Source organism: Vipera berus (genome assembly GCF_964194415.1).
Source record: "Vipera berus genome assembly, chromosome: 1".
Taxonomy (NCBI): Eukaryota; Metazoa; Chordata; class Lepidosauria; order Squamata; family Viperidae; genus Vipera; species Vipera berus.
Window position 1 is genome coordinate 282,330,852 of NC_138202.1, and position 27,733 is coordinate 282,358,584.

A 27,733-nucleotide genomic window follows, 5' to 3' on the forward strand; every position below is an offset into this window, starting at 1 on the left:
AATTTCCCACCCATGACATGGACAAATGAAATTGCTAATATCTATAGCCTAACCCATATTTCTCATCTCCTAGGTGCCACTTTGCTGGTGAGATTATGAGCGATACCCTTATTTAAAATAATGGTCAGTAAAAGAATAAACACAATAGCTGTCTGCTTTTCCTGCAGAGATGAATCTTATTCCAATTTCCAGAAATTATGAAGATACTCAGCTTCTTGCTTTTATATCAGGAAGCTTCTCCTTGATCTTTGAGCCAGGAACCTCCTCCCAAGCAAGTTTCCAAAAGTTTTCATAATCTTGCTGGTTCTTTATAATTCCAAGTTTAGTTAGTTCATTCTGCAATCCAGTAACCTTAAACATAGGAATGGAAGAAAAACAGTTCTTTAATATGTGTGATTAATTAAGGAGCATCCACATGAAATATAAGATTTATTCTATCAAGCACCAATGTCTTTATAAGTGTGGCAATGCATGCCAAGTGAAAGTGAAAGATCTGGAGTTGCTGCAGTACTATCCTGAGACAAGAGCACATAGTCACTGTGATTTCTGCAGAAACAACAGTTTTTCAAAAGTAATGTTGGACACTTTTCCCATCATATATCTGTTTTTTTCCAAAAGATCCTGCCAAAAAACAACTGCAATCATATTAGAACTGCATTTAGTACAAAAACATGTTTATTGCCAAATAAAAATCAATCCAACTAACTATATATAGTTCAATGATTCTCAGACTTGGTCTATGAACCACCAGTGATCTACCACAACCTATCCCTATCCTATTTAAGTCCCCTTGCCACCTCTATCCCCCACCTCCCTGGTAGTCAGCTAGTTTGCAAGCATGGATTAGGAGCTGAGAACTGGTTCACTGAAGTATACAAGTGATAGTAAACAGATCTACCCATCCCCCCACCCTGAATAGAACTGTGATCTAACGCAACTTTTCAAAAAGGAAAGTGTATATGAAATTAGATGAGTCCCTAAAAATGGGATTTCATTGTGTTGGCTATCACCATTGTGTTAGGGCCTGAAAGTCAAGGGATTTATTTTGAAGAACAGTCCTGACCAGTAAATGTGTGCTATGAGTTGTCACGATGGCATGGGATACATAAAATAATTCAAATGATAAATAAACTTTTTTGGATTAAATATTTTTCTAGGAAATGTAGCTATCACAGATACTTTAAAAAATAGGAGGATGAGAAGGCATACAGAAATGCAGTCAAAATCATTATTTTATTCCCCAAAAATGTGAACTAATATTTATTCTCTAAAAATGGAACTAACGTGGACACAAAAAGAGGGAATTGGTTTAACTGGGTGGTCCTTGTGGTTTCTGAGTGTTGATTTAGCAATCCAAGGCCATAGAAAGTTAAAGAAAAAAATGTTCTAGTAGGATTAAACATTATCTCCTATAAGCACATAACCCGAGACTTGCTAAATAAAGCAGTAATCAGTCTTCATGAATGTAAACTTTTCAAGAAGTATCCAAAATGCCAGATGCCCACAATGACTGAATAAATGCTAAAACATAATGTTGGCTATCTATAAATAAACTGTGCCCATTGTTAGTTCACTTTACAGAAAAATTAATACTGTCATATAAATATATCCCAGCAGTACCCAGACTGAACTATGTTTTTCATGATTATGAGTGTTTTTCTATTCTAAAGTTAAGATCTGCATTTGAGAAAGAACTTAAAGTTATGCAGATTATGAGACAGGTCCTGAAGATAAAATGCATTTTCACAAAGTGCTGTGAGTAACTACTTAGGATCTATTTGTAATTCAGAACGTAACAAATTTCCATATGGACAGACCATTAAGAAGATCAGCATAAAATCCAGAGACTTGTTTACTTCTTCTGTTAATTCTATAGTTGTTTTGTATTATAATTTAAAATTATTTTTAGTAGTTTTACAGTACTGGCAAAGGGTTAAAATTATAGCATCTTATAATTACTTATTTGGGATTAAGTGCCTCCCCTACTAACTGTTAACTAACAGTTTGGGGGAAGAGGAGGACCTGCTCAGAATAAGGCAGGGAGATTAAGGCTGGTGTAGATGGGAACCCTTTAGGTCGTGAATTTTTAATGAGAGGAATAGAAAAATTGTAATCATTTGGAAACTTACAGTATGATTACTAGCTGAGTAAACAGTGGGTTTTAATGCCCAAGGTTTGTCAGTGTACGTAAATTGAACTGCTTTTCAAATTAGAGTTTCTGGAAGAAGGTTTAGAAGTTACTTTTGGAATGGATAACCAAGCCTTCAAGGTAGATTGACAGGGTGCTTTTTACCTTAAGTGGCTGCTAGTGACATGGACAGAATGAACTGTTAGAGAGTAAAGGAGAAAGGGAAGAAGGCCAGGACTCTTCACAGCTGACTCCTTAAGCAACCATTCACTGTCCTGAAGGGAAAAGCATACTCTTTTGTCCTAGGGTATGTATTTGACATTTTCTAAAACACTTCAGTGGCAACCACAAAACTAAATGGAGAAGGGCATCTTACCCAGTAGCTGTTTGACTGTGAAATGGACTCCAGGTACTTCGCATCATGAGACAGCTTGGAGAAAGGAAGCTTAGGACGAGGACTACACTTTTATCAAAGAAGATGTTTTTAAAAATGGTTAGTTTCTCTCCAAATAGCTGGGAAACAAAGCTCAAAACAAATGACAAGTAAACATTCAGCCACAGGAAGCCATTAACCACAGTGGGCACCAATTAGAACTCAGCAGGCATTCTTAAGACCGCCTGGTGCTCTTTCCCACCCCTCCCGCCGCCCTCCCCAGCTTTGACCAAAGACTCACAAATACAGACTTAGGAAGCATTCTCTTTCATTCGCTCAGCAATTTGTATTCTGGCTGATAGGCTTATAAATTTGTTTGTAGTCTTGTTCAATCCCCCTTCAAGTCTCTTGTCTTCAGAAGTCACAAACTACCGTCTGGCCAAAAATTAATTAATTAATTAATATCTATCTGCTCTTTGGAGAAAGCATCATCTACGTTTTAGCCGTTCCTTTCTCTTATTTCATTTATTTGGTGTTCCATGGTGAATTCTTTAATACAATATTTTAAAATAAATCGATTATCTGTTTTAGAGAATCCTCCTCGTCTTTCAAAGGCTAACCCAAATTCCCAAATGGTGGTGGGACAGAAATCCCATAATTCAGACTACAAGCCTCTGTCTGGGAATTAGAGGAGTTGTATAGAAAAATTAAGTTTCCTTGCTGCTGCTAACTGATTGTTTGAATTTTTATAGCCAGGTCTGGTAGTTCTAATACTAAAGTATCCATCTTGGGTTTTACGTTTGCCAGTATCTTGTGATATCTGAAAGTATTTTAATTTATCTGAATTATGATTATCATCATAATCATTTCATCCAGACAAACCAGGATCAAACTGTGATTTCATTAACTAGACAGGCAGCCAACTACATTTTTCCAGCTCTGAGTGTCATGAAGTTGTTGAGGTGATTATAGCAGTGTGGATTAATGTAAAATGTTCGGTCCTATTTCCTTCCACTTTAAAAAAATATGACTAAGTTTAGGATAAACAAACTGGAGATCCCCAAGTTCAGTCACCAAAGAAACCCCTGAAACCAATATGTTGAAACTTCCAAAGGAACAGAGGAATCTGAGATTCCTCAAGACACATGGATATAGCAGGAAATCGTGTTTTGCTTTAACACCTCAATTGGGCTGAGACTGATTTCTGGTCCAACCAATCAATTGTCAGTTATAGTGAAGGGCAGGACAAATCAGACTCAGCTCCAACCGTGTTTTTTTGACATTTCATTTGCAATATATCAGGTTTTCAAGCTACTATTCACTTAGCCTCAGTATCTTTCTAACCACAATACAGGAATAATAACATTATCCTCCCATACTCTGTTCCAGTAAAAACTAGGCTGAAATTTGTCCATATGCCTGATATATATAAAAGCAATACGTATTTATATAGTGTTTCACGTATTTCATATGTATTTTTTAAAAAACATGAAAAACTACACCTTAATATTATATGAAACTTCAGATTATCAGAGTCGCTCTAACCCTATCAAAACTGGACACTTCTTAATTCACAGAAAAGATTCTTGGTCTTTTCATCTGATTCTGCAATTAGCTATTTCAAGTCTTTCTATTTATTAAAATAAGAATTTGGCTCAGTTTATCATTTCATAACATTCCTTGTTTTTTTTAAAAATGAGAATTCTATAAATCATGCTAATTATTTTTTAAAATAACTAAAGTGGCCTTTAATTTAGGCATTGGTTTAGTGACATTATAAAGGAAACACCTACTCTCTTATTAAAGACAGTTCCTTTTGAAACAGGTCACTATTAAGAATAGAGCAGATTATAAAGCATCAAGTAAGCCCATATAGGGAACATGACAGCCCTTTACCACTGCTTGATTGTTTTAGTTATCTTCACACTTTAAAACTTTATAGTACCAATAAAATTACTGAAATTCAAATATAAAGAACAGTTGCATTTCATTATCATTTCAGGTCAACCTAGCTCAGCTTCATTGTGACAACAGATATCCTCTCTTTCTGCCAAGACAGATAGATAAAATTTTAAAAAGAAACAGCCTAGCTACAACTATGAAGTGTTTTGCTTTCTTACTTTACATAGCTACTGACAGCAGATTTAATAAGCTTTCTAACAGAATGCCATTCTCAAAGAATAAGCATGCAGCATTTCCTAGTGGCCTACTTAATTTATTTTTCATCTTGTAACCATTCCTGTTGAGCAACTGATATCTATCTATTCTTCATTATTTTAAAGTAATTCCATAAACAGATCCTTCTCTTTAGTGGAAAGATAGTTTCAATCCTCCAAAATCTGTCTAGATCTGAATTTAGATAGATGCATCCAAACAGACATAAAACTTTGTGGGGTTGTATGAAAACTTACTTTAAAATCTTAAATTGTGAAGACACAGAAATAGACATACAGCAAAGCATAAATGATGTGATCCAGTGCCTGGTTTTGACTTAATAGACATAAACCTATTGGGGGATTTATTCAATAAAACATTCTTAAAGGGACCGTGATTAAGTCTTTGTATAATGCGTGGACCCAGATAATTTAAAATGATAAACTGACAGTCGGGGAAGAGCTATATTTATCACAGCTATTAATAACAATACTTATATCCTGCTCTTCCATATTGTAGACGATTTAAGATAGGATCATAATAATGAAAAGTTAATACAACAGCATTATAAAAGAATTAAAATAAACATTAGTCGATCAAAGTTAAAAATGGAAAGAGAAGCATAATTATCTATTAAAACCCTTCTGAATTTAAATATGATTTCATTTCTGTTGCAAAGACAATATCAACATAGCCACACAAATCTCAGTTGGGTTAATATTCCAGAGCTGCAATCTAGAGCTAGACTTCTTTCACCTTTGAAGTTAAAGACAGGGACCTTAATGGACCAGTAGGAGATTTACAACCCTACACTTTTGTTTTTCTTTTGTTCCATCTTGTGCAATTCTCAGAGACTGCCTGGATAAGGCTCTGCAGTTTTCTTGACAAGGTTTTTCAGAAGCGGTTTGCTGGCTTAAAGTCACCCACTGGCTTTGGGCCTATGTTGGGACAAGAATTCAGAGTCTCTCATTTTCTAGCAAGGTGTCTTAACCACTATACCAAACTGTGTAAAAGAAGGGGTAGGTTTATTTTAAGCATTTCAATAATTATTCCCCCAAAATCTATTCCATTCATATCAGTTAAACTTTGCTACAAATGACTGACGTTACCTGAGGTATATGGGCTTTAAAATGTTTTCTGTTGTCTGCAGTTCTAGATAAATACGTTTATAGCTTTCCCATATGTGAAGCTACAGCCTTTCTGAAAATTAAGGTGAGCCATCCATTTCTCAAAGGCTATGTGTTCAGTTTCACTATATGTGGAATAGTGGAGTGTCAGAAGTCTTAAAAGGCAGGGAAGCAATTCTACAGGTGAAAAGGAAAGCTTTTGACATTAATAAGGAAGCTTATCTGGTTACAAGTTCTGCAGTCCTTCCTAATATAGTGGCCTCTACGTACATTGCGGGTATCACAATAAAACTGAGTAAGGCTACATGGCAAGAAATTGCATAATACAAGTAGTCCTCAACTTACAACAATTCATTTAGTGACCGTTCAAAGTTCTACGGCACTGAAAAAAGTGACTTATGACCATTTTTCAGAGTTATGATCGTTGTAGCACCTCCATGATCACGTGACCTAAAATTCAGATGCTTGGGAACTGACTCATATTTATGACGGTTACTGTCCTGGGATCATGTGATCTCCTTTTGCAACCTCCTGACAAGCAAAGTCAATGGGTAAGCCAGGTTCACTTAACAACCGTGTTACTAACTGCAGTGATTCACTTAACAACTGTGGCAAGAAACGTAAACATAAAATTTACTTAACAAATGTGTCACTTAGCAACAGAAATTTTGTGCTCAATTGTGGTCATAAGTTGAGAACAGCCTCTAGTCCATAAATGAAAACTCTTCTTGCTCTTTTCTTTTTAATAGAAGTTGTCTCAAACACAGTGACACATTGATAAACATTCATTTTGATTTCTATACTGTGAGTTCAGTGTTTATGGTTAGTTTGCTGCACAATACTTGCAAAAACATCTTTCTTTAAAAAAAGCAACCAGTTTAATTAAAACTATACACTGAATCCTCAGGAGTTACCGGTAACTTACATAGGGACTATTAACAGAAAGAAAAGGTGAACCATTAGAGTACAAAGAAAAATTTAAAACACAAGCATATTGGCATAAATTGGCAAGACACAATAATTTTCTTTGAAGTTCAAAGACCCTGGGCCTTTGATATTGGGCAGCCTGATTCTTGCATATTCATTTAGATTTCTACAACAAGTAATTGAAGTGTTTCTTTTTATTAGAGCAAAACATTATTTCATAATGTGAACTTTTACTTTTAAAATGATGTACCCTGGTTATGTTTTGAAACAAGTCTGGAATATTAAATGCTGTTTCAGGATTTTTTTTCCCCCTCTGGGCATTAACCTTAATTAAACCAACAAAATTAAAGGAGTTTCTGCATGAGTTATATGGTTGTAAAGAGAATTCATTGATGAATTTGTTTGTTAAATATGGAAAACTGTCCTTTAGAAGAAATTCTCTTAAGGAAGTTGTTTAAAGAGAAAAAAAAATCAGGATGAAGCCAGCAAAAGGTGTGAAGGATTTCCCTTTGATTTCTCAATGTGTGTATTTGGGTTGAGACACAGACTATATTTTATGCACATATTAATAGCATGCTAATAAGACAACAATCTCTACTTTCACATTGGCTTCTGTCTTAAGACAGAAGGTGTCTTGAATTCTTCTAGAAGCAGAATGAGAAACCTGAAGGAAGAAATCTTCTGAAAAAGAATAATTCTTTATTTAGATCCCAGTCTGTTTAATTCCTCACCCAACATGATTTTTTCTTTCTTTAAATTTTTGAGAATTTTGTGTATTAAAGCCACAAGCTGTTCCTTCTAACTAATTTTTCTAACTAATATTAAGGAAACATTAACTGAGATAAACAGAGTTTGTAATGTCACTAAGCTAAATATGCGTACAAAATAAGGTAGGTGGAAGTAAAAAGAACTAGAACATATAATTTTCTCTTTGTTAGAAACTGTATTCTGCAAAATTTACCATTTTCTTAAAGAAAAGTAAAACTCAAGTTCTATAAAACATTTTAAATCCACATACATTGTTGAATGCGATGATTCCAACCATTACTTAAAAGATTTCCTCTTAAACTTTAATTCTGATTATTTAGATGTATCTTCTGCTATGAATATTCAAACTCAAAATATTTTAAAAATATTTTCATATGTGTATTTTTTTCTTTCCCTGAATTTGAATTCCTTTCAAAATAATGTAATTTTTATGTTGAGAGAATGATAATTATTCAGACATAAAAAAACTCTACGCACTAAATGCACTAAATGTATACCTCCTCCTTTTTAGACTAATACTAAATTTTTGGGAACCTAAATTGAGATGAACTGTGATATGTATTTATGTTTGATCTTTATACATTTTAAATGTATCCTTATGCCTTACCCTTATTTGTTGTTATTATCCTAAGCCATTCCAAAGATTTCATATAAAATCTTGGTTCCCAAAATACCAAGGAATCACTGGGAAAAGCAAAGATAGCAAACCCATTAGAAATAAAAATCTGTTGAAATTCAGAATTAGAGCAATGTATTATTGCAGATTCAAGAAGGAATCAAACTAGAGCTACAAGATGTTTCTATGCAGTCATAGCTTTGTGCTCCTATAGAATTTATTTGAAATAGCTGTTTGAAACTACCCATTAAAAAAATCAATGTATTTTCAATAAAGCAATGCAAATGCCAATTAAAATGATAACAGCATATGTGAAAACACTGTTTCAAACTAAAACCAGCAATTAAAGAAATAATTGGTTGCTAAAGTTCATATACTTTAGAGGTATTTTAAGCACATTCAACACATTTTAAATAGTTATTTATTTCAAGAGAGGCTACAATATTAATTCAGACATGAGATGTTATACTGCATAGGAAAGATGGTGAAGAACAACTTGGATAATAAATAAAGTAGACTACAATAGAAGAGAGACGGTGGCTATATGTACCCTCTAGGGCAGAGTTCCCCAATGTTTCTGGCTTTGCGGACTGGGGAGAAGAGAATGGTTCTGCATGAGCAGCCACCAAGCGCGCATGCAGCTCCATTTGTGTGACGTGTGCACATGCACCTGGAGCATGCACATGTGCTCACCCGCTGCTCGCACAAGTGAGGATGCGGTTACATGTGCACGCGCCTGCTGTGCGATCCCCTACTCTAGGGCATCTGAGGACATCAGAAGATTGTAACAACATCAACACAGATAATGCAACATATATGCGAATTAGAGGATACCACAGCTATTTATACATAGACTATAATACCTATTTAATATATCCAGAAATATAACCTAAGCTATAAAGTATTTTTCTATTGCACCACTGGAATCCTAAAGGCCACCTTAACACATATCCAAGCACATGCATATGCCAATGGAATTTCTGAACCCCAGAAATGTTTGATTCCTTTTCTTAACCTTTACACATCCTATTGTCTATGCCAGGGATAGGCAACCTTGGCTCTTTTATGACTCGTGGACTTCAATTCCCAGAATTCCTGAGCCAGCTGGCTCAGGAATTCTGGGAGTTGAAGTCCACGAGTCATAAAAGAGCCAAGGTTGCCTACCCCTGGTCTGTGCAATTAGAATTCAGCTCTGTGTCATCTTTGCACATAATCTGAAGTTTCAGTAAAACTTTGAAAGGACTTTTTCCATGCATGGAATTGACAACACTGCGTTTCTCAACAATTTTCTGTTGGCAATCGCTAACTGTTCAGCAAAGTATTCTCACTATGCACCACACACATCATTCTAGTTTGCAAAATTGTAGATATTGTACCCATGCATAAAATATTTGTAATAATGCCCACATAAACTTCTAAATGCCCACATAAATAGTGCCCACATAAACTTCTAAAAAGTAGGTATGATTAAAATGTGAATTTTCTAGTTCCCTTCTTGATTTGGTCATTTCCCCCCCCACTGAACACATACCTTTTGTTCTTTGTGTTTAAGTTGTTGTTGGTGTTTGAGATCAAACGCCTTGATCTGAATTCTTTGCTTTAGCACTTTCTCATTCAATAAAGTCTTGTAGCGTTCATATAAGATATTTCTTATCTTATAAAGATTCTTGTAAGTTTCAAGATGGTGCTTGATTAAAAGGATGGGAAGCATTATAATTGGAAATTCTTGCAGGGAAAACAAATAGTGTGAATGTTCAACTAATACCAATACCATATTTTTTTTCCTTAAGAGATTACCTAAACATTTCTTCTGCAAATTCAGAAAACTGTTTTCTGAATTTCCAAAGCAGGTTCTATAAAATTGTTCTTTTAATATAACCTTTTTTAATAGGAACATTTCATTTTTGTGAGAACATTTTGATAAGAACAGCATTCCAGAGATACCATATTTTTGCAGCAAAATGTAATTTATTGCAAATATATTCTTACTAAGTCTGTCTACACTTGGAAAATGAGTTGGAAAAAGTGTAGCCTCCCATAATCACAGCACTTTCTTTAAATTAGCTCAGCACTTTTCAGGCGTTAGCATGAGTATAAAAAAGGATGCCATACTTTTAAAGAATCAACACATATCTTACCACCCTGACATCTTTTTTCAGGCTTGCCTAAAAACCAGAATGATACAGGTGCTGGCCTTACACAAATTTCTTCCCAAAGGTGATTTTCCAAAAGGCAACTGGATTTTCTTGGGGGATTTTTTGTTATTGATTATTTCCAAAGAAACCCCCCCCCAATAAAGTCCAGTTACCCTTGGGAAACCATGAGTTGGATGGATGAGAATCTCCATAGACATTCCAAGAAATATGGACCTCCCTAATTCTTATTCTCTTACTCTTGAGAGTGCTTGCCTGCACAGTACAATTCAGCAGTGCCACCTAGTGTTGCATCTTTTAATTACACTTTGACTAGTCCTAATGTGTAAGTGCATCATTTCACAGCAGTATAATCTCTAGCATGCTCACTTGATGCTGCAGCCAACTTGAACTCATAGTCTAGCTGCATGCTAAACAGATTGTAACATCACAACATATATATTTCAAACAGTATTATTATACTGTTATTTCAACAGACACAATATTTTCCTTGCAAAACTTGCTATTGCAGGTATGTTTATTAAGTTTGTAAGATAACATTCACTTTTAAAAAAACATTATTAATTAAGTAGGATTAATATCATACTTTCAGCACATAATAGCGTACATTGCTTTCTAATTCCATATTACTGGTGCATCATCTATCATTGTGGTAGTAAATTAACTTATGTAGGACACGGTGAATTCATGTGCATTATGCTTAACAATTGCAGAAGGAAAAGACACTCTTTTTGTACGGGAAGTAATAAACACTGAGTATTATGAAGATCCACCAACAGATGGTGCTAAGGAGAGCCACCTCAATAGAGAGAATTAAAAAAATCAATCCCCAAGTCAGTGTATAAAAAAGTAAAATCTTGGAGTTAAATCTCACTGACTTCATAAAACACATCTATACAGTTCTCCCAGATTTGTCTCTTTATTTCTGAAATGAAGCCATTGCTTTTTAATAGTACTATCAGTACTATTTTCCAGGGATATGAAATAACTCCAGTACAAGAAGACTGGAGGAAAAACTGTTAATATTTGTACAGTATTTCTCAATCAAATATTTAAAATCTTTCTTTAGTTCCATCTTGGGTCTGTAACTCTAATTCTTATCCACACAGTATGTGAACAAAATGTGTAAACCAGGGGTGTCTAACCTTGGCAACTTTAACACTTGTGGACTTCGATCCCAGAATTCCCCAGTCAGCCATGAATTTTGGGAGTTGAAGTCCATAGGTCTTAACGTTGCCAAGATTTAGACACCCCTCTTGCAGACAATATGTATCTGAACTCTTCAGTAGCTGAAACTGTTCCACCCTTTTCCACATTGCAGTTCCTATAGGCACCAGGAAAACTGATCCACAACAGAGGCTTGCTTAATTTTTCTTTTCCTTTTAAATAGCCTTTCTGCATTCCATCCTCCTTTTCCACCAACACTGCATCTATTACATCAGTTGCACTTCAAATACCACGGTGGTTGTTGGCTAGAAACAGGTAAAGCTCATGGCTAATTTGTAACAGCGTTTATTGAAACCACATTTGGAGTTCTTTACACATTTTCCAAGGCATGTAGTATTAGCTTATCAGCAAGCAGCTCCCATAAAGGAGGGGATGTTGGAACCAAATGACAAGTAATAGATCTTATAGGCCAGGGGTGTCAAACTCAATTTCATTGAGGGCCGCATCAGCATTGCGGTTGCCCTCAGGGGGCCGGGTGGGTATAGCAAGGGTGGGCATGGCCTACTGGGTGGGCGTGGCTAGAGTGCATATGGCCTACTGGGTGGGCATGGCCAGCTATACATCATTCGCATCAAGGGTGCCTATGGAGGCCTGGGCAGGAATGGGACAGATCTGAGGGTCTCTGGCAGAAGAAGGGACTCTGGGCCAGGGCCAAGGCAGTGGGGGGCGTTCCCTCACTGTTTCCAGGATGGCTTCACGGGCCACATGAAACCACTTCGCGGGTCGCATCCGGCCTCCGGGCCTTGTGTTTGACATGTCTGTTATAGGCCATCCAGGGAGAATGTGTTGTTGTTTTTTCAAGAAAGAGCTGGGTGATTCACCTTGTGAAATTGGATAGAGCACTAGAGAATTTTCTCAGCAATGCAGGCACCTCTAAAAGATTAAGCACTATGTTTTGAGAACCTGATGCCCTCCAGATATGCTGGATCCCAATTTCCACCATCTCCAATCAATATACAGGAATGCTATTCTAAAATTTGTGCCAAGCAAGTGAAGTTTGAAAATTGATTTAAGGTAAGACTGAGATAACCAAGCAAGGTTATTTATAGAATCAGACACGCAGGGAAATATTTATTTATGTATTTATCAGTCATATTTAAAATGGCAAAACACACTTAGTGGAGAAAAACCATCCCTCCCATTGTCCAAGCACATTACCTTTTCCAGCAGAGCTTGCCTGACGAGTTCATCCTTTTCTTCCTCACTTAAAACACGGCTGTTGTTCCTCATCTGCTCCTTTTTGTCTCTTTCTGGTTTTTGCCAATTTGCTCTGTTCTGAGCCAAGCAAAACAAAATCCCGTTAAGAACATTAATTGCTGTTTTAAAGATCCTCTTAATCTATGTGTGGCTGCCAGTGGCATTTCTTAACTTGATCGCACTAAAGAGGGGCAGAGTCAAGATCGTGCAAAGTATTAGTACCGCTTTATAAAGCCTTAGACCACATCTGGAATACTGCATGCAATTTTGGTCACCACATTACAAAAAAGATGTTGAGACTTTGGAAAGAGTGCAGAAAAGAACGACAAAGATGATTAGGGGTCTGGAGACTAAAACATACGAAGAATGGTTGCAGGAATTGGGTATAACTCGTTTAAAGAAAAGGACTAGGGCAGACATGTCAAACTCGCGACGTCACATGACGTCACGTGACGTATCGGGACTGTTTTGCCATTGCCGGCAATGGGGTGGGCATGGCTTCCATGTGATGCGTCTGGCCTGCAGTTTGACCCCTGGACTAGGGGGTGACAAGATAGCAGTGTTCCAATATTTAAGGGCTGCCACAAAGAAGAGGGGGTCAACCTATTCTCCAAAGCACCAGAAGGCAAGACGAGAAACAATGGATGGAAACTAATCAAGGAGAGAAGCAACCTAGAACTAAGGAGAAATTTCCTAACAGTGAGAACAATTAACCAGTGGAGCACCTTGCCTTCAGAAGTTGTGGGTACTTCATCACTGGAAGCTTTTAAGAAGAGACTAGACAGCCACTTGTCTGGAATGGTATAGGGTGAGCAGGGTGTTGGACTAGAAGACCTTCAAGGTCCCTTCCAACTGTATTATTCGGTATTCGAAATAAAGAGAAAGGCCACTGGCACAATTAAATAGTGCCCATACAAATTGTAATGCTGGTAGCCTAACTTTGCGTGTGATACTAAGAAGTAGTGGTTTCAAAGGACTTCATTTTTCCTCCCAATACCTGTTGAAGGGAAAATAACAAAAAAAAAACATGAAATATCTGGAATATAAATGAGTTAGCAAGGAGCCATGTGAATTTTATATATAACTCTAATTTTAGACACCAATATCATTTTTAAGGCATTGTGTTCAAATAAAATGCATTTTAAAGGGAAGCATTAATTCTGCGGCAATTCCTTTAAAAGCATCTGACAAGCAAAATAGTTTGCTAAACTAGAGATTAAACTGGACATCAGTGTCTCCTCAATAGGTACAAAGATTATGCAATAGCATATAATCAGAAAACAGCATAAATACTTACAGCAAGCAAAAGGAAAATGCTGCCAAGACAAATTATTATGTGATATTCTTCCCAATGTAATATGCTTTTCTATGTTTATAAAATACTGCTTTTTGGATGAGAACCAACCTGCTTAAAAAGAACATTGCTAGAGCTGGCAAAAACTTCCTGCACATTGTGTGCAATTCTTTGCTGCCTAGGACACACTGCAAACATGCGTAATCCTGGCAATTCCCAGAAAAAACTACTTGTGGAAAGCCACCAAAATACCAAGCAGCCTCAAACGCAACAAAAGCAACAGTAGTGTGTGTGTGTGTGTGTGTGTGTGTGTGTGTGTGTGTGTGTGTAGAAACCTTTGGACAACTAAGACATTCACTTAACATTCACTATATCAAATATACAATGGAATTATAAAATGCCTATAATTCACTGTATTAAATCCTTCTTAAGTAAGGGTGCAGGCTCATAAATCCAAACCAGAAGCATGAATATTCTTAACACAAGGACCCAGCATCAAAAAAGACAAATAGTGCTGCTGCAGCTTAAATAGTATTTAGACGTAGAACTGTATACAGGTAGTTCTCAATCTACGACCACAATTGTGTCCAAAATTTCTGTTGCTAAGTAAGATATTTATTAAGTGAGTCTTGCCCCATTTTACAACTTTGCTTGCCACAGCTGTTAAGAGAATCACTGCAGATGTTAAGTTAGTGACAGTTGTTTTTTTTATTAAAAAGTTTTACAATACATTTTATCTTTAACAAACCAAAAAAAGAAAAAAAAACCTCCCAACCCCCTCCCCTCCCACCCTCTTCCCCCTCTTCCCCCTCCCCAACCCCTCCCTCCCTTTCCCCTCCCCCCCCCGCTTCCCAGAGCAAAATACAGGGTATAAAAATACAAACAATCATAATCTAACTTACGCAAACAATCCTAAACTATTTAAACTACCGAACTTTAACTCATATAAGAAAACTCCAAACATATATATATATATATATATATATATCATATCAATAATTATACAAATACAAAATAATACTTTCCAATCTAATACCAAAACACAGGGTATAAAAATACAAACAATCATGATCTAACTTACGCAAACAATCCTAAACTATTCAAACTATCAAACTTTAACTCATATAGGTAAATTCCAAACATACATATATATATCATATCAATGATTATTCAAATACAAAATAATACCTTTCAATCTGATAGCCAATAAAAACAATCTCAAATAAACCAATTTATATCAATTGTCTAAAACTATTCCTCATTCCAACTAAGCTTTAAATTCACATTATCCTAATGTATTATACAACTTAAAATACCATAGATTACTTTCCAAACTTAAAATTTTTTTATATAATCACATCATTCTTATATTCTTATATTCTATTACCTATTCCAATATTACCCATAAAAATATTACAAGTTAGCGTCAATCACAAAGAAAACAATTTATATCAATTTTATAAAACTATTCTTCTATCCAACTAAAAGCTTAAAATTTTTCATCCAAATAACAAATCATAACCTACAGAATATCAATAAACACTACTACAAATCTTCCCAATTAACGCAACACAAAATATTACATAATTATTTTATAAGGGTAAAAAATATATCCCCAAATATTTAGTCCTTCTAGCAATTCCAATTCCCATAATCCTTATTACATTATTGTCTCTTACAGTTATGTGACTAAATCTTCAGGCTTGATTCATTCGTCCAGAAGTAGCACGCCTCTTCCAATTTCTGGCCTTCTCCAGTGATAATGAAATTTGACCCAGTCCTGTATCTTTCACATCTGTCTGCGTTAACCCTTCAGCAACTTGCAGGTTCTCTCTGGAACGTTGAGACTCTCTCTCACCTTTTTTCTTTGTAGATTCCAAAAATGGTATGGGGACTGCTTTTAAAACATTACTGTAAAAATCACGTGCCTGAATCTCCGTGGTAAAACAGTACCTCGTACCTTCATAGATCACCACCATACCCACTGGTATTTGCCATCTAAACTTGATATCACGTCGTCTCAATTCTTGTGTCAAAAAAGCAAATTCCTTCCTTTTTCTTAAAATCTTTGCAGGGATCTCTTTTAAAATCAGAACTTTTTGCTCAGCAATTACAAAATCAATATTGTAGGAGGCCTGGATAACTTCATTTTTAATCATTCTCTTTGTAAAATAAACCACCACATCTCTGGGTAGTTTCCTTTGTCTTGCGATCCACGAATTAACACGGAAGATTTTATCTATATCTTGCATTATTTCATCTGCTGGTCGCTTCAACACCCCTTCCAAAGCCTCAGAAACCATTTTCTTCAAATTTTCCTTAGGATTTTCTTTCAGACCTCTAATCTTAAAGCAAATTCCATCTGATAATACTGTGTCGAAATCAAATCATAATCCATTTTCTCTATCACATTTTCAGTTTCTGTCATTTTGGCTTCCAATCTAATATCATTTTGAGCAAGATCTTCCACTCTTTCATCCAAAATCTCAATACTTTTAACCATGCTTTGTATTGCAGATGTGATGTCTGCTCTCATTTCTGTTAATTTCTCTGTAAACTTCTCCTCCAACTTTTTCTCCATTATCTCAACAAATTGCTGCATTTGCTTTTCCATAGTCTCTTGCAACAGATTCTGCAAATCTTTTGCTGTAAAAGCTGATACAGATTCAGATGCAGAGGACAATGAAGTTTTCACCGAAGACTGCTGCCTCAGGGCAGGAACTTTAGAAGATATAGCCGCCATTTTCACCCTCTATTGTTAACTACGCACTTTCACTTACAGATTCAGCAAAGTCCATTGAGTTAAAGATCAAAACATCATCTTCACCAAAATCTCCTGCATCGCTCTGCCTGCGTCCTCGTTCTCAAAAGCTCTTCCTTGCTAGCAGGGATGGTTGCGAACGCCCTGTTCTGCTCTAAAAAACCCGGAGCAGAGGCGCCTCGCAGTCCGGAGCATGCCCAGGCTTCGGGGGGGCTCAATCCTTCCGCCGCCAAAACTCTAAGTTCTGGCGGCCCCGGAGAGCTCTACCCCTACCTGGACGCTCACCCCCTCCTCTTCTCCCGAGGTGGGGGCTTCCGAGCCGCCGAACAGCTGATCGGTGCTGTTTTCGGCGGCTCTACGGAGCCGCAAGGCTGACAGCCAAGAAATGGCTGCCTCCGGCGTCGCCTTGCCATCCGGAAGCCTGTCAAGTTAGTGACAGTTGTTAAGTGAATCTGGCTTCCCCATTGACTTTGCTTGTTAGAAGGTCGCAGAAGGTGATCACATGACCCCAGGACACTGCAACCGTCATAAATATGAGCCAGTTGCCAAGCATCCAAATTTTGATCACGTGACCATGGGGATGCTGCAGTGCAGGTTGTAAGTGTGAAAAATGGTCATAAGTCAGTTTTTCCAGTGCTGTTGTAACTTTGAACAGTCACTAAATGAACTGTTGTAAGTCGAGGACTGCCTGCATTGCCAGGGGCAAGATTTTTCCAGAGGGAAGAAGTAAAACTGCAATATCTCATCCTATTCGCTGAATGTGTATCCTCAGATGTTTAGTTGTATTATCCGTGATAGATACACAGGTAGTGCTGAGCTTACAAATATAAGTGAGCACAGAATTATGTTCATAAGTCATGGTAGTCATTAAGTGGGTCACCACGTGACCGTGCCCAATTTTACAACCTTTGTTTAGGCAGTTGTTAAGTGAACTTTGCAGAGAAACCAGAAATAAATGAATCAGTCATAAATCGCGATCATGAGTCCGCAGGACACTGAAAACGGTTTTGTGAGTGAATATGAAATCAAGAAGAAAAAGAAGCAGGGTGGAAAGATATCAGCCATATATCACTGCCCTCTTAACCATTTTAGCCCTAGTATATAAAACAAAGGTTGTCTCTGATGGATGCCTCAAATCTAAACACACAACGTTCATAATTCAAGAGCCAAATAATAAAATTGATACTTTTTTAAAATAATGAATTATTCGCAAAAATTTTATGAATTTTAATATTCGGCAGATCAACATGGTTTTATGTAGAATGGCAAGCTGCTATATTGATATCTGTAATGTACCAAAGAGGTATAGACGAATTCATGTCTAATAATTTGTGGAGTTAGATGCCAGATCATAGTTCCTGCTACGACACTCATACCTCTGCTTTATCTTTAATATTCATACACAGGATCTGTATGCATCCTTCCTTCACACTTTGCAATGAATGGCTATATTTATCATCCTGTTACTATGGGAATATTATATATGACATATGCTGACATCTTGGTATTTTCATTTTCATACAATTTGTATTTCTAGCAAATCCTTTTTTGCTTCGAAGATGATCTGCCACTAAAAGACATTCATTAATTATTTCAAGGTGCTCCCCAAGGATCACTTTCCTGTCCCCATGCACGTGAAAACTTTCCAAAGATTACTTTAATTGCTCTGAGAAGCCAGGAAAGATATATTGATATTGTTAGTTTCAAGGTTGATTGATACCATTAGCTTTTAATGGTAAAAAGAAAAAGGATTATAAAATACACAAGCTTCTACTCTCAACAGTCATGGTATCAAAATAGCATCATACACCTTTGTGGTACATAGAAACTTTCTTTATCCTTTTACAATTTCCACATCACCTATGCTGCATGTTGAACTCTGACACATCAAAAGGGTAGTCTCTGCAGCGTAGTTGGCCAACCTTTTGGCTTGCCTGTGCTACACTGAGTGAAGAGAAATTGTCTCGGGCAGCATATAAAATATATAATATAGTTAATATATATAAATCACATAATAATGTTACAAGTTTACAATCTTGTGGAGCCACATTAACAGCTGACTAGGGCTGCGTGATGAAGAGTATGGATACTAACATTTTATTACACCACCAAATGTCTCCACACACATACATTTTGTACTACACAACTTGAGTGTCAGAAGTTCCCTTTCCCCATCCTATGATTTCCCAGGTTTCTTGTAGTACTTAAAATAATATTTATGTTGCTTCTTTAATTTTAGCGCATACTTAATGCATCATGCTTCACAAGTGCTTTCAACTGAGCCTTTTACACGACAGCTGACCCACTTAAATAACAGAATTTTACTAAGGACACAAATGTGATTATTCTTGTAACAAAGCCTCTGTTCCCTGTCCCCTCTAATGGTATGTGGGAATAACCTCAGCAAACAGGAAGCAGAGCCACAGATTGGAGAACTGGCATGTAAAAGATATTTCTGCCCACAGAAGGAACAGGAACATGGGAAACATTTCATAAGGGACCCTCCCCAGTTTTCAGGAAAATAAAAATAAAGGAGGGGAGAAATACTTTCAGTCGTATAAGAGTCTGTTAAAGTAACCTTAAAATCAAACAAGAGCTTAGACTCCTGGTTGAACTTCTGGTGTGAGCTGCCTTGCAGGGCTAACATGCCTTCAACTGTTTCTTCATATTGCATAAAATTCAGTGAGAAACAGGCTTTTTGTTCGTGTAGATACAAAGATATGTGCTAAAGCAGGGCTTTTCAACCAGTGGTATGGGTACCACCTGTGGTACATTGGCACCTGGCAGGTGGCACGCGACCATCCTAGAAAAGTGGTAGTGGGGGAGGGGAATGAGCTGAACTGGTGGCAGCACCGAACACGCCTGAGCGAGACACGGCTGGAGCTGCAGGGCTGTCAGGGCTCAGCGGAAGCGCCAGGATCAGCGCCAGGTTCCAGCTGGAGCTCGGTGCTGATCCTGGCACTTCTGCTGAGTCCAGAAGAAGCACCAATCAGCTGGAATGTTGCAGCATCTCCAGGGTCTTGTGATTTACATTCAGATGCTTGGCAACTGATTCATATTTATGACGATCACAGTGTCCCAGGGTCATGTGAAGTGACCAAAACCTGCTGCAACTACCCAGCAGACAGGTGGGGGAATAAAAACCCAAACACCCCACCCCCGCTGCCAATCCTCAACAGAAATGCTCACACCAATGAAAACCTCGGACAGGAGGAAGAGCACCGCCGGGCAGGCGGGCAGGCATCTTGCTTGACTGTGGCTTGGGGGGCACTTTTTTCAGTGCCATTGTAACTTCAAACAGTCACTAAGCGAATTGTTGTAAGTTGAGGACTACCTGTACTTCATCACTTTTTTCCTTTTTTTTTTTTTTGGTCATCACGTTTTTGACACCTTGGTAGGCGACTGGTGGTACTCAGATGTTGCCGTCTCCTAAAAGTGGTACAATGGGTGAAAAGGTTGAAAAGCCCTGTGCTAAAGCAGGAAAAGGAAACTAGATTTGCGGCCTGCCCTTCCCTAAGCAAGAGTTTTAGAACGAGCTGGCAAATTTTCATTTTCCAATCTGAAACCAAATAAATTGCCACTTCTCCCTCCCTACATTTTCAAAACATGGTATACATTTCTCTAGCTATTTGCAAAAAAAAAGTCTGAACAGTAGCAATAAAGAGGCCACTGTAACTGTAAAACTCCGTACCCCTGTTGCATTTAAATGCCAATTGCTAGTGTGATGATCCAAAGATAGCATGCTGACAATTTTACAACCAGGCACTTTTCCCAGTAGCTGTAACCATGGGTGCATGTTGCTGTGGTGGCTGGAAGGCATGAGAAGGGACAGGCGTTTTCCAAACAATACCAAGAGCCAGGCCCCATGAGCAGGGGTCTGAAGATATGTGTATGGGGATGGGAGATGATCCTACCCTAGCAAAATACCATTTCCCATTATCCACACAAAAGAAAAAGAAAATAAATTCCTAGCCTCTCTTCTCCACATCATTCACAAAGCGATTAAAAAGAAAAAAAAACACAGGCTTGCTACTTTGGAGCCAAGCAAACGGGCGGGGGGGGGGGGATCTGATTATTTTTACCTCAGCTCTCTTTGCTGTCATAAAGGGGTGCAGGACGTGCACTCTTCTCTTAGGAGTAAGAAATTGCCCTGATCAACGCTGACTGCTTTTTTAAAAGTTCCTTTGTATTTACTTGGTCACATACAGGGGATTAAAAATTAGAGAGATTGCTGAAGAGGGGGCCTTGCAAAATCATCAAGCTGCTTTTCCCCTTCAAGGACCTGCAGGAGGCCTCGTGAAGCAAAAAAATTCTGTTAATGGGGGAACAGACTGCCCACAAACTCGGCAGAGTTTAACATTTACAAAAGGAAAAATCTTGCTTTCTGCAATTTTGCCTACATTAAAGCTGAGCCAGAAATTTATTTATTTATTTTATTTTATTAGACTTATATACTGCCCTTCTCCCGTAGGACTGAGGGCAGTTCAGAAGGTTTTTTAAAAACAATACAGCAAATTACAAAAATTAAAAACAATTAAAATGATTACATTAACCTTGAAATAAAAACCCCAATTACAATTAAAATACAATTAAAACCCCAGTTAATATTCTCAGTCCAGGCCAGAAAGCTCAAAGAGCCAGCTCTTCAGGTCCCGGCGGAATGAGCGAAGGTCAGGGGCAGTCCTAAGTTCTACAGGCAGCTGGTTCCAAAGGGCAGGCGCACCCACAGAGAAGGCCCTCCCCCTGGGTATTGTCCACCGGCAATCTTTTACCGGCGGTACCCTGAGAAGACCCTCCCTGTGGGAGCGCACAGGACGAAGGGAGCTTGATGCCGGCAGCAGGTGCTCCCTCAGATATCCCGGACCCAAGCCATTTAGGGCTTTATAGGTCATCACCAGCACCTTGAATCTCACCCGGAGGGCAACCGGAATCCAATGCAGCTCGCGGAGTAGAGGTGTTACATGGGAGTATCGGGAAACCCCCATCACAACCCGCGCGGCTGCATTCTGCACCAGCTGAAACCTCCGGGTGGTCCTCAAGGGCAGCCCCATGTAGAGAGCATTGCAGTAGTCCAATCGGGAGGTCACGAGCGCATGAGTGACTGTGCGCAGGGCATCTCGGTCCAGGTAGGGCCGCTGTCAAACCCTCGTCTCCGCCGGGAAAAACAAGCACTCAGGAAAAACCACGACGAAGTACGGATGACTGCAGAGAGCACCTTTAATGTCAGGGACTCCAAGCATTAACAAAGTCAGCGTTGGGAGTTACTCACCCCCAACGCACCTTTTATACTTTGCCGACAATTGGGCAACAGCTCCACCCATTACCCCCTCCCACTCCCCGCGCAGGCCAGCAACCGCCTGAGCTGCGTAAATACCCCGCCCCTATCCCGTCGCCCCACGCCCTGCCTCTTCCCCTGCTGCTGTAGACCACACAACTCGAAGGAAGGTACAATCCCAGCACCCCCCTCCCCCATAACCGAAAAGCCCCGGTGTGCCCCCCTCCACCATCCCAGCGTCCCGTGCTGTTCCTGCAGCCCCTTGGCAAGCCCCGCCGTCTGAGCGTAACCGTGGAACACCCTGCGCCATCGCCGGTGGAGGCAGCTGAAGCTCCGTAATCCCCGCGCGGCTAACGACGTTCGATCCCAGCCGCCACACAGCTGACCGCCGTGAAACCCTCTCAGCTGCTTGCGCCGGCACGGGCTCCCTGCGGCTACCCGTAGTCAATGCCGGCCGCCCCTCAGCTGATTTTGTCGGCGCAGCCTCCTCGCAGCTTCGCTCAGTGTATTCCGGCCGCCTCCCAGCTGGTCTTGCCGGCACGGGCTTCCCTCGGCTGTTTCTATTGCGTTCTAGCCGCCTCTCAGCTGCTGGCGCGGCTACCGGTTCAGCGTTCGCCCGCCGGACAGCTGGTGAGTTCGGGCGCGGCTGGGCAGGGCAGGAACTGCCGTTTGTGCTCCCCCGATCCCCTCTGTGATGTCGAGCCCGAAGGGCTTGACAGCCGCAATTGGCGTACCAGGTGAACCTGGGCAAAGGCCCCCCTGGTCACGGCTCCTATATGGTCTTAAAAGCTGAGCCGCGAATCCAGGAGGACACCCTAGTTGAGAGCCCTATCGACGGGGGGGTAACACCTCACCCCCCCATCATTAAAGATGGAATGGACTGGTTAGTCCAAGATGCCGGTATGCACAGCCACTCAGTCTTGGCGGGATTGAGACGAAGCCTGTTTCTCCCCATCCAGACCTGGACCGCCTCCAGGCAACGGGACATGAAGCTCCACTGTTAAAACACAGACAACAGGAAACACAAAATCCCAGAACTTATAGTTGTGGCAATTGACTAGAAAGTGAAGCTGTTTCAAGACATCAACAGAAGAGGAGGGAGTATATGTTAGCCATGAGGATTGTGGTAGTGGAAAAACCATGCTGAGTACTTGAAAACCACACTGAGTACTTGATGGTGACATCAGCACATCAGACTAACCCTTAAGAGATAAAATTATAATGTTGAAAAGGGACTTTTAGGCTATCTAGTTCAACCTTCTGCTCAGTGCAGGAATCCAGTTTTCATAGACAAATGGCTGTCCAGTGTCTTTTTGAAATTAAATTCCTTTAAATTAAATTTAATTTAATTTTAAATTCCTGCTTGAGTCCATAATATGAACTCTGACTCAGTGAAGACTTTCAATTAAGAGCAATTTGACCCTTGGTGACTACAGGTTGTCCTCGATGTATAACCTGTTTATTTAATCACTATTTGAAGTTACCACGGCACGGAAAAAGGGTTATTTACAACCGGTTCTCACACCTACGACTGTCACAGCATCCCCATGGTCACTTGATGAAAATTTGGGTGCTTGGCGACTAGCAAGTATTTATGATGGTTGCATCATCCAGGGGTCAAATGTTCACCCACTATTTGCAACCTTCCTGTGGAGTGGGGTCTTCCAATAAGCAAAATGAAGAGTGGAAGCCTAATTTGTCAACAACTGTGTGATTTGCTTAATATCCATGTTGATTCACTTAACAATCACAGCAATAGAGGTTGTAAGATCAGGCACCACTCACAAAACTACCACACTGCTTAGTGACAAAAGTTCCAGTCCTAATTATTATCATAAATCAAGCACTGCCTGTATATCTAATAAGCGGTATATGAATGAAAGAACTGGAAGCTTAGTTTCCGAGCTCACCAAGCACTGCTCCCTCCTAAAATATTCAGATTATTTTTCACGGTGTTTCCCCTTCCATCAGGGTCACTGATTATAGTGAGATTTGGAGACAGCAAATTCATTCTTAACATTTACAGGAAAACTAGGTAATGAAGTTTACCATGCAAATTCACAGTGGGAAAAATGACTGATACACATGTTATGGAATTTTATTATAAAGGGAAAAAGAATTCAAAAGCTGAAATGCAACTGTTTAATGGTCACATTGCAAAACCCGCATTACCTGATTCTGGCAATTAAGAGGTAAGTAAGAGTCCAAAAGTGGAGGAAATGTACTTTTCTTATAAAGCTGAGAGGAGCCTGCCATACTACACTGACGTTTCTCTTGAGAGCTGTTAGGAAAACAACCTGCAAAGATATGTAAACATTATGGAGAACACAATATTACTACATAAGTTATATTACAACACTGCTGACCTCTTAAATCAACATTAGGCATTTGTCTACCGTAAATGCTTTGTTCCTGACCAACACATTGTTCGGTTAAACAACATATTACCTGAGCAACTCAACTCTCTGAAATCTGCACCAGCTTAGATTAAACTAAGGAAAGCTGTATTGCTAGATTATACTGAATAATTATAATTCATTAGATATTCTGCATCAATCCCTTTTACATAATTATGTTTTGCATATGATAAAGGTTAAAATTTTTTTTAGACTGTAGCATTTGCTATAGGATTCTTCCATCAGTTTAAAAAGCCCAGGACCCAGCTGAAGTATGATTACAAAATGGACAACTGTCAATTTTTCTGAGCCATTTAGTTTGGTTCATGTATTTTACCAGGCCATAGTTTGTCCAGGTTACATGAACAAACCACAATTGGTTCAAATTATATACTTCATTAAGACAAAATCCTAAATGTACCGCGAGGTTACTGGTAGGGTAATATTGGAAGAAGGATTGTCTGCCTACTATAGAGGAATGGACGCTTAAAGTGTCAAACTTAGCAGAAATGGCTAAGATTTCTGCTTACGGTACTTGAAAGATCATTTACAAGAGAATTCACAAGAATTTCGGTTTGGAGAAGATGGATAGATTATATTCAGAAAAAATATGGGACTAAAAAGTTCCATTTAGCTTATGAGTAAATTTTAGATTGTTATTGCTATAATTTAATTTTTTTCTAGAAGTTGGGTATTTTAGAGTGTTGGTAATTATGTTAAAGGCGGGTTAAAGTGTATTATGTATTTGTTTTTTTATATAGTTGATTAATGTTAGTTAGATTATGATTATTATATATTTGTAACCCTGTAATCAGCTTTGGGAAGTGGGGGAGGGAGGGTTTACGGGGGGGGGGTTGGGAAGGGGATAATATTGTAACTTTTTATAAAGCTTTTCAATAAAAAATAATAATCCTAAATGTACCATAATCTCGAGCTGGATCCCCACTGAATAGCAGGAAAGAGAAGCAGAAAACTCTAATGAGTTTTTGCGGTGCAGAAATAATATAGTAACTGCATGCTATGACAAGTTAAACAGAGCAAAACAAATTATACCTTAGTTTGTAAGAGGACCTTGTCCTCTGTCTCTGTACCAGCTACTTTGCTTAGGCTTTATCATCATACAATTACAAACACTTGCTGAAAACCTTAAAACTGTGATATTTCTAAATTATATTTCACCACTCAATTTTGTCACCTCCTCCTTCTCTTTTCCCAAGCAGCTCTACATTCTGCACCTTCAAATTATCCATTTATAACACAAAACAGTTATACAATATAGAAAAGTTTACTGAATTCATTTTTAGAAGCTCACTGAGCAAATATTTTCTGTTCTGTGTAACTACATTGGTTATTGCTCTCATTAAAAAGCTAGCTTTCAAAAAAAGGTCCAACTTCATTAATTAATTGTTTGGTAGGAATGGAATAAAAATAAGCCAAAATACAATGTTCTTGTGTCTAAGCATGGTGTGCCAATCGTGGCTTATACAACTCAGAGCAGGATAGATAAAGGCCATTTGGTTTCTTTGATTTAAAGGAATGGATTGTATTTCCAGTAGTTGGTGCTCACTTATTCATATTCACTCGCCCATCCTTATCCTTCTTTCCAAATTTTAAAATATTTTGGAAATGAGATATTCAGTGAAAGGAAAAGAAATCAATGGTGTGTAAATGGGGCTTGGCATAGCTCCACTGATTGAGTTTGACATTTTGCCAGTGGTTGCCCAGTAGATGGAACTATCACCCAACACAGACGTTTTTATGGCTGCTCACAGGGCTAGGCTGTTATGGTGTAGCTGTGGTGTAGCTACTCCAAACATGGATGCAGCACAAGTGAGCAGAGTAAGGGAGCTTCTGAGTCCTTGGTATAAAGGACAAAAGCATATACCATTACAGTTGAAGACCCTCAACTCAAGGTTCTATCTTTGGCAGCAGAGGAAAGGGGAGGAAGGACATCTAGACAGGCAGAACCAGCAATCCTGTCCAGGTTCAGAACGGCTCAAATGCTACCAAGGGCACTAAAGTATATCTCACACATTGCTAAGCCATGGTAGCTGTGGCTTATTGAATTTGCCACAGCTATCTGCAGTTGCTCAACACACTAAGATAGAAACCATAACATACTTTATTTAATAATAGTGCAGAGCAACATGCCCTTGAATTCTTTCATGGTTTTGAGTTTTCAATGAGGCTTCTGTTTTGGGGAATTCAATAAAGGTCAAGTTTGAAATGAAAGAATAGACAGTTCAAGAAGAGAAGATTAATGACCATGATGAATAGGCACAAAACCATGTAACATTCATAGAATGTTACCTTGATTTCTTAAGGTATTTCTGAACTCCAAAGGGTTCTCTTGAGTGACAATGAACTACCGATTTTTTTAAAAAATGGTGAAATACAACCAAAAGATTCATTGACTATCCATAAAAAGAATGACAAAGATCAAAATATATTAACAATGATCAAAGTAAGGTGAACATAAAACAAGAAACTGATAAAGAAAAAATAAGAACTGTATAGGTAGGATCAATATAAAATTAATCCACTTTCAACTGATTATTAAACTTAGCCTTATAGCTATCTAGTTCTTCAAAAATGGACACCACATATCTTGAATCTATCCCTTAACATCAGGAGTATACATTTCTTTCTATTTACATAAAATTATTATTTCTGCTAAGCTCCAAGATCTGTAAGGCAAATGCTCTATGAACTGTTACAAACAGGTTGCTACTGGCCAAAGCAGTGTTCATATCTCAATCCCCAATGGGGCCAGGAGAACGTTTCTCAGGCCACCTCCCACTGATGGAGCCCAATTCAATGAACCCCTGAATTCAGATTAAAAGGACTGAACAATTTTCAATGGGCCATGCCAGCCACCTGGTCCTTTAAAAATCTAATATAACTCTAAGCAAACCCAATGTCACTCTAGCCCAAAGAGCATGGCTTATAACTCATGAAGTCTTAGATGCTATCCTCCAGGGCTTCATGATCCTTGAAGAGTGCCAGAACCTAGAAGGGGCCATCCAAAACAAAGGAAGTACTTTACAGAAAGTCATGTGTCCTTCTGAAAGTCAAAGTCCTTCTGATCTTGGCTGTCTCAAGCCAGCCCTTGAGAGGTGTACCTTGTGGAATTTTCTCTATTACTCACCTCCTTGCATAATATGACACCGGGCTGAAATACAATATCATCATCCCCAAGTCCTTTGTCACAAAAATGTGGATCAGCATTCCTTGTTAGCTACCTTTGGCATGGATCCTCCAGCATATCCATGCCTCTTAAGGAATAGTAGCTGTTGATTTCAAAAAAATAGGCTGGACCAGGATTTGCAACCTGTCT

The 27,733-nt window shown here is 38.6% G+C and overlaps 1 protein-coding gene across 1 annotated transcript; it reads right to left on the bottom strand.

Annotated features, from left to right (window-relative positions):
• On the bottom strand, positions 1 to 27,733 carry LOC308668129 (uncharacterized protein). Its single transcript, XM_081327799.1, has 6 exons — positions 27,545 to 27,733; positions 24,173 to 24,297; positions 12,632 to 12,748; positions 9,625 to 9,780; positions 2,505 to 2,591; positions 1 to 351 (listed from the first exon to the last, which is right to left on the bottom strand). Exons 1-6 carry the CDS (start codon positions 27,552 to 27,554, stop codon positions 208 to 210), a joined length of 639 nt encoding a protein of 212 aa, XP_081183925.1. The 5' UTR covers positions 27,555 to 27,733; the 3' UTR covers positions 1 to 207.